This window comes from Eptatretus burgeri, chromosome 10, assembly GCF_056783735.1.
Source record: "Eptatretus burgeri isolate ZD-2024b chromosome 10, Ebu_testis_v1, whole genome shotgun sequence".
Lineage (NCBI taxonomy): Eukaryota > Metazoa > Chordata > Myxini > Myxiniformes > Myxinidae > Eptatretus > Eptatretus burgeri.
Window position 1 is genome coordinate 9,387,167 of NC_140970.1, and position 12,500 is coordinate 9,399,666.

General features: G+C 30.6%; 2 protein-coding genes across 2 annotated transcripts in view; one reads left to right on the forward strand and one right to left on the reverse strand.

The window, feature by feature from the left end:
• The window catches only part of LOC147017927 (uncharacterized), a 1,830-nt gene extending 901 nt beyond the window's left edge, over nucleotides 1–929 (forward strand). The window contains exon 2 of the mRNA XM_085897019.1: nucleotides 1–929. This exon is cut by the window's left edge and continues 593 nt beyond it. Coding sequence (XP_085753145.1) covers nucleotides 1–322 — 322 coding nt within the window. The 3' untranslated portion in view covers nucleotides 323–929.
• Nucleotides 1–12,500, reverse strand: part of CASP6 (caspase 6) — a 94,291-nt gene that overhangs the window by 70,937 nt on the left and 10,854 nt on the right. The gene's annotated exons all lie outside the window — the stretch shown is intronic.

A 12,500-nucleotide genomic window follows, 5' to 3' on the forward strand; every position in this document is an offset into this window, starting at 1 on the left:
CTGGATTGATAACTCACAATGTGATACATATCTTGGAAACTCAACGGGAATGTGGTTATACCTTGAAGACTTGGAAAGTTGGGTTTATGTTGGACACTTGAAACTTTTTTGGGGGCTTTTATTTATTTATTTATTTATTTATTATTATTATTATTTTATTTATTTATATTTTGGAGACTTTTGGAGTTGCTATCACTCTTTGGGATCTAAACCTATCAAGAAAGTTCTTACTCCCTCTTTCTATGTCATCAAACCTGAAAGCCTTAAAAGACAGAATTGGAAGAAAAAAAAAAAAAAACGTAAAATATATATATATATATAGGTGGAAATCTCATTTTGAAAAAGACTGTGTTGGGTGAGGATTGAGTTGGGGTTGAGATTTTGAATGTGAGGGTTGGGGTTGAGATTTTGAATGTGAGGGTTGGGACACACACACATACACACCAACAAACAAAGTTAAGCCTTGACTATTCAGTTGAGGATTCTGTGTTTGGGGTTCACAGATCTAAGAACGTCCCCCTTGATACACATTATATACTGTTATACACCTCGGACTTGTCCCTCTAGTGTCCACAAAGGTGTATTATATGCTTAGTTTTGTCTTTTGTAATTCCTGTGAATAAAATGAACCTAAAATCTCTTCCCCTTCCAAATCATATATTTTATAAGTCCAAGGAACTGTATCTATTACATCAACAATTTTAAAAAGTTCTTTCGTCCATCGTTCAGTAAAACCCTTTTCAAAATGAGATTTCCACCTATATATTCTTACGATATCACCAACTTTTAACTTAGGTTTTCTGACATTAATCTCTTTTTCATATTTTAATTTTGTAAATGTTTCTGATGGCTTCATATTCGTTGACGTGTGAATCGTGTCATTATACTTATCCACAATATCCTGAATAAAAGATAACCATTGTTGTGAACCGAGTTGTGTGAATTTTTTATATAGTCTCTCTTTTAAGGTACGATTAAAACGTTCAACAACAACTGCCTTCCCTTCATTAAAGGTACTGTATAATGTAATACTGTTATTTTTTAAAAAATTCATAAATGTCTTGTTATAAAACTCTCTACCCTCATCAGTCCACAATTTCTTAGGTTTTCTCTTACTTTTATTAAATATCTGTTGAAAAGCTAACACAAGAGTATTACCTGTTTTGTTTTTTAATGGGACAACCCACGCATATCTACTCCTCAAATCAATAACGGTTAAAGCATACTTGTACCCCTTATCATTATTGAGTTCAATCAAATCAGCAGACCAGATATAATCAACTTCCTTGGAATAAACTTTCCTTCTCTGAAACTTTGTGAATATTGGTTTATGTAATTCATCAGCTAATTGCTCTTCAGTCTTAATGACATCATTAGAGCCTATAAGTTTTTGAATTTCCAAGTCCAAGTTTCAATTTAGCACTAATCATCTTCTTCACGATGAACCTATCAACTTTTTCTCTCAAGGTTGGATTTTGTATCAGAGACAAATTATATAACATTTCTCTATCGGCTTCATGCTTTTCTTCCAACGTTGTGGTATTCCCATAATCAATATCGTGTCTCATGCACACTTCATCAACTCTATTGATTGGTTTACTCCAGGATTTAGGATTGTCTGCCTCATCTAATCTTTTATCCAAGTTTGTGCCTGGACCACAGAAAGAATACCCTGGAAGATGTAATTCCCCTGGTATTCCAGTAGTTGTAAATTTACTTCCTGTTAAAAACTTTTGTATATCTCCTCCGAGTTTGTGTTTGGAGATAAATTGATTTTTTTGAACCACACACCGAACATATACCTTTTTGTATAACCCTGTTATTTTTACTTTTAATATATGAAATATTTTTAGTATTAGTTTTCTTTTTACATTTGAGACAATAACTCATTTATTTATGAGAAAAATTTCTGCAGAGTGTAAAAACCTTTTTAGTTTCCAACATGCACATTTGAATCTTAATTTTTAAAACATAAAGAATCCTTAGAAATGCCTTCACTCTCTCCTCCATTTATTTAAGAAAAAACTTGAATTAAAATACATGTCTTCTCGATGTCGATAGTCTTGTCGAAAGTATTGCAAATAGACTTTTTAATTCTTTGTATTCCTCCCTGGTGAGATAAGTTAATTTCTTTAATACCTCTATTCTTTTTTGAATCTCACTGGTTTCCATATTTTGATATTTATTCATTCTCTCTCTTTCCTCCCTCTCTCTCTTCTCTCTTTCCTCCTTCTCTCTCTCTCCTCCTCCTCCTTTTCCTCCTCTTCCCTCTCTTCTTCAACTCCTTCCTCATCCCTTACTATACTTGAATCGTTTACACCCCATAGAATATTATACATATATTAATCAGGATTTCTTGTTATTCCTGTATCCAAAATAATTTTTTTTACAACAGGATACCAATAAAATTTCTTTTGAATTTCTAAAAGAGCCTTACCTTTTCTTAACCTTATAATTTTTTCATTATTTAACATTCTAATTAAATCTAAAGTTGTTGGTTTATCAACATCAGCATAATGCCAATCTTTTATTGAAAATACCTCATTCTTATGTTGTAGAACATATTTATTAAAATACCGAATACCCTTTTCTTGAAGGTATGCTTGAACACAGAAATGATAATTTTCTTGAAGCCTTCTTGCTGTCATTTATGTATTAGAAATATATGTTAGAATAATATTATGGCACGAAACACCTCCCCATCTTCCCATAGTTAAATCATTTTGTATTTCCTTACTTATTATATATAATCCTGTTTTTTCTGTTTTCATGAGATAAACAAGGGCAAAACCATTATTATATTTACCCTTATTAAATTCTTTTATTTGTTGTTTACTAATCGTGGCTCCACAAAACTCATTCTCGATACCAAGTGGATAATATTCTTCCTTACGAGACTGATTTAATTGTTCCAGGTCTTCGAGGTTAATTTTAAATGACCAATTATACCCTAAATCATTCATATCATACCCCCATTGTTCTATTCTCATACAAACGATACGCCCTTCTTTATAAAAATTTATTTTAATTCGAACTGTGAATTCTGTATGACCTGGAGATAATATCAACACTTCTGTATCTTTAGAATACACAGCCGTTTTATTTAAGTATATATATTGTGATAAATCGCTTAATCTCACCAAGTCATTTGCGTCAGTCGGGCTTGGATAATTTTTTAATTTATAAGCATTTTTCATGTTAATATTTTTGTTTATATTATATTTATGTCGTTCAGCCTGTGCCTTTGTGTAATAATTTGATAAATCAATATCCAGTTCTTGAGATACACCAAAGATAGAACCATCTTTACCAACATAAGTCATTTATATTAGATTAAAAATAATATCATAAAAATTTTTATTTTTGTTGAGTTGAAATAACACATATAGACATAATTGACCACAACACTTGGAATTTAATTCTTGGACTTGAAATGTTTGATAAACACCATTCTGTAAGAATTTTATGACTTCAACAGGTGGTGGAAGACCAAAACTATCAAAATAATATTTGTCTTGACTATTAAAAATACAAACCCAATGAGAACCGTTCCCATCATTATCTTCTAAGTTCATAATAATATTCTTTGTATGTTTCGACACATTTGTTAATTCATCTCTCATACAAATAACCACATTATGAATTTTTAATTTCTTACAATATTTGGCAAGTTGTAAATTTGATGTTGTATTCTTTCCAAATTCTTTCAACCACTCATCAATGCTCATTTATTTATTAGAAAGATATAATCCATTACCTCTTTTCGTTAATTTTACACCTGCTTGTGCTATAGAAGAAAGCATATCTCCAACTAACAATCTCGCTTTATCAGGCAGACCTTCAAGTTTTTCAGCAAAATCTACAATTACACCACTTCCACTAATTTGTTTCTCCAACTCTTTGTTATGTCTTTCCAATTCTTTTTGAGCCTGGAGTTGAGCCTTCCTTTCGTTGGCAGTTTTGACCGCTGTTGAAATACCACCCGTCAATGCTCCAACCGCACTTAAACCAGCAAATAAAGGAATTAGAAATGGGAGAAATCCTCCACTCGTCTCTCTTATTGAATATTTTTTCAACATTGGTTTTGTCATTTTAATTTTAAGTGAGCCAGTGTCATTCAAGATTTTAACCTGTTCTCTTGTGAGCAAAACATCAATTCTTACTGCTCCTTTTCTCTGAATTGTATTAACGTTAATCGTACAAGGCTTTTGATTTTGAACACAAGATGATAGTTTATGAAGATTGATTTGATTAACATATACCCCAGTTGGTACTTTGCCACTCATTTATTTAACAAAAAATTATGTGAGACTAATCATCACACCATTATCTGTATTAATCTGCAATTCTGTTTCTTCCAAAAGCAAACAATATGTATCAACTTCTTCACTCTCTCCTCTTTCAATGTATAGGGAAGTATCCACTCGATTAGACTTTATAGTTTCTTTTTGAGCGCTCAGGTCAAACGTATAGATTGTATACAAACTTTTAAATGCTGTCATATCCAAAATAGGTTCTTTATTTCCATTACTTTCACACACCTTTTGGTAAGACTTGTATGCTTCAGCAAAATCATTTTTTCCCAATTAATTTCCAATCTATCTCGTGGATAAAATGTTCCATCTAGAGAAACGCGAAGTTGTTTCACCTTAGCATTATCACTCAATGCATTATTCTTATCAGTCGCAGTATCACCATCTGGCTTTTAAAAATCATCCACAGATATCGTGGCTTTCCTTCCAGAACACCCAAATTCCACGTGTAAGTAGTTTGATTGAGTTTAACGTGTTGACATCTTCTTTTGAGGTATGATACACTGAGTGGTTTTTTGAGTTAAGTCTTCGATTCAACATCTCTTCTGTTTTAAGATTAGGAGTATATTCACTGATATACCAACTCATCTCCTCAATTACAAATTTATTCTGATCACCAAAAGCATTACCAACACCAAAAAGCAATCTATTTTCATTATCATTCCTTTGTAGTTGAAATCTAATTTTAAGACCATACAGAACTTTATCATAATCACAAAATCCAAATATACCTTTAAGAGGAACTGCCACAGTAAAACTATTTTCTGCTTTTGTATCATCATTATACATTCCTTTCCTTTGAATATATCCAGGGTCTGTGTTTGTTCCCGTTGACATATCAGGAATAAAACCTTCGACAGACCCCTTTCCCATTCTATCACTGAATGTATAGAGTGTAAATTTCATCATTTCAGATACAGCAGAGACATAATCAACCGCTTCAACTTCTTGTGTTCCAATATACAATCGCACACTATCAAACATTTTCCAGAAGAAATCATTTACAAGTGTAGCGTTTGTGTTATTCCCAGCCTTAGTGAATTTAAATTTACACAACAAGAAACTTTCGGAGAGATTCAAATAGGTTTGTTGATTATTTATTTCAAAACTTTTTGTACCATTTGTATTCCAGTCTGTTCCAGTTATTGCATTTACCTTGAAGTAATCTTCTTTTTAGTGGAGTTTGAGATAATAATAGTATCATCCAAATCATAGATACTATCAATTGCTTCCATACTTGTATTTATTTAGGAAAAAGATGTTAAAACTTTTGAAACCCTGATCCAAGTATTTGAATTATTTTCTGTCGTTCTTGGGGGACAACTGAGTTTTACCTTTCTTAATTTCTTTTATTGCTTGTAATTTATGAGATTCTTTCTGAGCATCTTTTATACTCTTTACAGCACCTGCTACATTTCCCACAGCAGAAGCAGTTGAACCAATTAGGTCTTTATGTTTAAGAATAGTTGAACCAATACCCATGAGAGTATCAATTATCCCATCTCCTCTAAATTGATGTCCAACACCCCTTTGTCTCTTAGGTTTATAGTATCCTCTACCAAGATACATACCTTCACCCTTGTAGTACGGGAAAGGAACATCCCATCCCCTGTAATTATTTTATATTTTCCCAACTCGTGCTTCCTCACAATAACCATCGTATTTATTTATTGAAAAACTTCACGTAGGTGAATTCTGATGGATATAACTTCTCCATTAAAAGAGATCACACGATTATCTTGGTCGGTTATCCTAAAATTTACTCTGTGTATGGTTTTTCCTGACACAGGTAGATAAACCAAATTTTTAGGCTCCATATTGAATTTATAACCAATTGGGGTTGAGTATGCGCTGAATGAAAATATTGTATTTGTTTTTAATCCATCATTATAAGCACCATCAATCAAATCACAGTGAATTAACACCGAATTTATTCCTGAGGATATTTGAATGACATTATCGCTGTAAAACGTCCCATTAGTTTCAATCTTTTTGAGGAGAAACCTAATAACTCTCTAAATGAATTATCAATTGTGAAATCAACCTTGTAGTTATTTTTAACTTTAATCGTTGATTTTGAAGTATGTTTTTGAATGTTTATAACAATATTTTTTGGTTCATCACCCTGTTCTTTCATAAGACGAGCAATTTCAGAAGATATTTGAGAAATCTCGTATGCTCCGGGTGAGACTGTTATCGTTTTGTATCCACTTCCCGGATTATAACTAAACTTGTCATTTTTCTCGGTTATATTAAATAAGGTATTATAAGTCTCCATGGACAATAAAGATGCCTCATATTCTTTTGTTGTGTCAAGTTGTAGTGGGTATGGGAATGAAGATGTGTGGTCGCTTGTTGTGAAATTAAAACTCAGGATTGTGCTTCTCATCTTATTTAATATGAGATAAAATGTCTTTATATTGAGATTTATTAATTATTTTCATGTTCATCAACTGGTCTAAAATGGCTGATGCTTCATTAAAACAATTGTTATTTCCAGCCTTCTTACTGCCGAACAACAATAACAGTCTATTAACTAATTGCGATGGGTCATTTGGAAGAAAACTAATACCTGAACCAAGGATACTTAAAACCTGAATAATGTGTTTCTCCTTCTCATTCTTTCTACTTTTACCAGAAAGAATAACCTTATAATTTAGAGTGTTCAGCAAATCAATATATACTCTATCATCATTATTTTCCATATCCAATGGTTTATCAATATACTTTGATTCATCCCTCACAGTTGAACCTTGTCTTCCATCTTTTGTGAGAAGAAACATTAATCTCGGAGTTAGTTTAACAGGGGTTGAGCAGAACTTAAGAACCTTAATTCATCATTAAATATCAATACCTTTTCTTGAACAAGATGAAATATTGCTGGTTGTTCTGTTGGAATGAGTCCTGCTTTGGTTTTTGAATCCGCTGAATATTCATTGTTTTGAACAGCATTCACAATATAATCAGGGGTTGATTAATCTCTTTCAGTTGTTGAAATAAACCTTCATCATCATATTCTAATTCTCCTAAATGCTCTAATTCTTCCTCCGTCATTTGACTGAAATCTTTTAACATTTGAAGCTTTCTAGGAGTATATTCTACTGTGGGAACTGTGGAAACATCTTTCATTTTTTCTTGGGAAGTTTTTAAAAGTGGTTTAAAAAATTTCTCTTGTTTTTTTCAAATGCTTCTTCGCCCGTTAGTTTCTGTCTGCGTTTCTTCTTTATGTCTTCCTGTTGTTTTACAACTTTTGAAACCAACTCTTGATGTTCCTTAAATCTTCTTGCTCTTTCTTTTGTATCCATTTATTTATTGTAAAATATCATTTAATGAATTGTAAAGATCAACAGGGAAATTTTCCTTTTCTTCATCATTCAAGTAGATGTGTTCAAATAAATCCTTTTCTTTAAATATTTCATCAAATTCTTTATTAACATTAATGCGAGTTGTAATTTCTTCTTCACTAATCCTTGCATCTCTGCTTTTCATACGTTTGTGTTGAGTTTCTTCATCAACATCAAAACCGAATGATAAAATCTTCACTCCGCTCAGATATTTAATAATTTGTCTCGTTCCTTCTGGATTAGTTTCTAATATCCCAACACCACCAGATTTTAGTTTCTTTAACTCACTCTTACAATGTGAATATTTTGTTGTACCAAGAGAAACCTCCTCAAATATTTGTCCTTCATTCCTCAATCGCATATGTTCCTCCACTGAAATATAGTGATAATCTACACCTTTTACTTCTCCAGGTCTTATTGCTCTAGTTGTTGTTGATACAATGCGTATCACGGGGTGTTTTTAAGTAAATTTACAATATTCTCATTTGTACTACACAAGAACCTTGATTTATGAAAGTTTTTTCCAGAAGCAGATTTACCCACAAGATTTATAATAATAGTTGTCATTTATATATGTAATTGTTTATAAAACAAAAAATATATCCCTTAATATCTCATCTTGTTTCACAACAATATATTTATATTTTTCAGTCGTGTGCTTCATATAATCCTCAAATTTCTTTTTACTACATAATGTAGAACAATTATCTCTCCAAAAATTATTGATATCTATTGAATTTAACTTGAATAAAATAAAAGTATTAGCATTGTTTCTGATGGAACGACGAGGAAGTTGAAAGTACGATTGACTAAGATAAATACAATTACAAGAAGAATGTCTCCCTCTTGTGTAGTAGCTGTCCATTACCGTTTGGTTTCTCTCATTAACACAATCATCAAAGATAACGAGGTTCTTTTTTGATTTATCCAAATCTTGGGGAGACGGTATATCATCCGTATTATCACTAAGAATACAAGTTATAAGATTTGATTTCTTTTTACATCTCTGTGTATCACAAAATAGTTGAATTATATCTTCAATGTTATAATCATTTAGGTTTTTTTGACGTTTAAATAAACCTATTATATCTTCTTTTGAAGACCAGCATTAAAACCTTGTGAGAGTAGTTGATACTCTGGTTGAAAACTCGACTTTGTGAAAATTATTAAATTATCATAATCTAAAAAGTTGGGAGTGAGGAGCATTTTTAAAAGTAAGCAGGTTTTTCCACATCCACTTGAACCAACTATGAGACATCTTAATGAATTTGGGAGATTTTTATGGTTGTTAAATTTTATCTTATTTTCCCAAATAGGTAAAAAATCATTCATTTATATATTTGAAAAACAGGTTATTTAATTTATTATTGGCTTTTTTAGAAACTCTATATTTTATCCTAAGTTCAGGTTTAATTTCAAGATAATCCATTATTTTATTTATACAATATCTTGTGTTGATATTTCCCTGAAAATTACATCCATGAATAATATACAACAACAATCCTTTGAACATTTCTCTTATACGTTCAGTTTCTTCCCTTGTAAGGAAAGGTGTGTTATCATCCTCATACTTTACATTCATTTCTCTAATCAATCTTGTAAAGTAATTCATTTTTGGTGTAAATCTAAAAGAATTATTTTCCTTTTTATATTTTTTATTATCATTAATTAGAAGATAATCACAGAATATACATTGTTTATAGGCTTTTGACTCTGTGTTTAATCCCTGTCTTTCACACGCAGGACAATTCTCAAATTTGTCATATGGAGAATCAGGAAAGTCTAGCATATTTATAAAGTAAAACTTTACTTAAACTGAAATTCATCTATACTTTCAGTTGTATATTACCATCGATATCGATATACTTTTTTTCATTATCAGATTCAACGACAACATTTTTTATATTAAAGGTAATTTTAAAATTATCGTTAACTACTATTGAACGAAATGTCATTTCACCTGATATATTAACATCCTTTATTTCATCAAGATTTACATCTTTAGGGTTGTTGAAAAAAATACAAATTTCTCCTTGCATATTACAGATGGTCTTATCTTTTCTTTCTAAAGCTTCATCCATAAGGTTTTTGTTCTTTAATACTTTTTCTTGTTTCATTGCTTTTTCTAGTTTTGAATATATTACTAGAAGGAGAGGAGAAACTTTTGTTAGAGATACTTTAATTGATGTTCTACCAGGTATACTAAAAGCCCTTCCACTGAAGGAAATTGAAGAACTCATATTATTTACCATAATAGTTTTTATCCAATAGTTGTTATATTTATCTTTGTTCAATTTTACATCCTTGACATATTTCTCAGTATCTTTAACAGATGAAGAGATTGATTGAAACTTGTCTTTTGTGTCTTGAAACATTGTATTTATTAAGTGAAAAAGTTGGAGGATAAAATGTTTTTAAGCACAGATTCACCTATAAATTAAACGAAATTTTCATCAAGAAAATTTTAGTTCAAGCAAAGTTTTATTCTATAAATATGGTGAATACAACGTACTGCGATGTTTGTAATCACGAATATAAACATTATAGAAAACACCTCCGAACCAACAAACACACATTTAATCTATTTCATCAAATATCTCCTCTTGAGTTGGAAAGAAAACATTGTGATATCTGTTCAAAGGATGTTTTGAAGAGTAGTTATAATCAACATCTTCAATCACAAAAACACAAGAAAAATGAGTTTAAAGTAAAGGGAGACTATTATATTAAAAACACTGATGAGGCATTTAAAGGGCATATAAAAATAAGGATTTTTCAATTTGGAGAACCCGGTCCATCATCAATAGCTGAATCAATTGAAATAGTGAAACCCGATGTTGAAAAATTTATTAAAAAGACATTAAAAGAAATAAAAACTTTAAAGTTTTATATGGGAGTGAAAATGAATATGAAAAGACAAGATGAAGAACAAACTCCTTATATGAGAACAGATCTTCATTTTATAACATCATTTCAAGATTTTTTGAATAGTGGGGTTTATGAAGAACTATCAAGACAAGAGGAGGATGTTGATAATACAGTGGTAGGAAGTGGATTCAATATTAAAAAATCATCTTTTAGATATACACATTCTAAAATCAAACCCTCTTAAAGCTTCTTCTTATATTGAATTACCAAAAGAAATAAAACTAAAGAAGGCAGTTGTTAATATTAAGAACAATGATAATAAATGTTTTCTCTGGTCTGTTCTTGCTCACTTACATCCACCAAAATGTAATTCAGAAAGAGTAAAACAATATATGAAATATGAGAATACCTTGGACATTAAAGATTTTAAATTCCCAATGCCACTAACAGATATTCCTAAATTTGAGAAAAAGAATAATCTTTCTATTAATGTATATGGATTAACGGATACAAACAAAGTTCAAATATTAAAAATTTCAAACAACTATAAAAATGAAGAAACACACATTGACCTTTTATATTTTAGTGTTGGAAAGAATTCACATTACACATACATCAATAATTTATCAAGATTAATCTCTTCTCAGGTATTCAGAACAGCAAACAAAATATATCCTTGTAAGCGATGTCTTAATTCATTTCATACAAAAGAACGATTAGAACAACATTCAAAATATTGTAGTAATCATAAATCAGCTGTAATTACAATGCCTAAACCTGGTGAAAAGATTTATTTTGAAGATTATAATAAATCTATCATGCACCCATTTGTGATATACGCTGATTTTGAATGTATCCTTAAAAAGATAAATACTGCTTCTCCTAATCCAAAAGAACCATATACAAATAAATATCAAAAACATATTCCTTGTGGTTTTTGTTATTATATCAAATCATCTGTTGGAGAAAAGTATAACAAACTTGAACATTATCGTGGAAAAAATGCTTCACAAGAGTTTGTAAAACGATTAGAAAAGGATTGTATAAGACTCACTAAATTAATGAAAGAAACAAATGAACCGATGAAATTAACCAAAGAAGAAAAATTAGAATTTAGAATGAACAATATCTGTCATATTTGTGAGGGGGAAATTAAGGAGTTTAAAGTTAGAGACCATTGTCATCTTACTGGTAAATATAGAGGTCCCGCTCATTCCTGTTGTAATCTTAATTATAAATTACCTTCTTTTATTCCAGTCTTTCTTCACAACAGCGCCAACTGTGATACACATCTATTAATAAATGAACTTTCAAAAACACCAGGGAATATTTCTGCTATAACAAACACAAGTCAAAAGTATATTTCATTTTCAAAAATGATATTCACAAAACCTATAACTCGTATTAGGTTTTTAGATTCTTACAAGTTTATGGGAACACCACTAGCCTACCTCGCATCAAATCTAAGCTCCACAGACTCTTTTCCAAATCTTAATTCATTCTTTCCAAAAGAGGAAATTCTCACTAAAGAGGAAATTCAGATTAAAGATGAAATTCTGATTAAAGAAGGAATTCTTACGAGAGAGGAAATTCAAACAAGGAATGAAATTCAAAGTAAAGAGAAAATTCTTACAAGTAAGGGAATTTATCCTTATGATTATATGGATTCATTTATGAGATTTAAAGAAACACAACTTCCTTCAAAAGAAAGTTTCTATAATAACCTTTATGAAGAAGAGATAAGTGATAAGGAATATAAACACGCACAAGAAATATGGAAAATATTTAAGATAAAGAACCTTGGAGAATATCACGATTTATATCTAAAAACAGATGTTTTATTGTTAGCTGATGTGTTTGAAGCTTTTAGATCACTCTGTCATAATAAAAATTGTTATGGATTAGACCCTGCCCACTATTTCACAGCTCCTGGTTTAGCTTGGAGTGCAATGTTGAAAATGACAAAACAAGATAT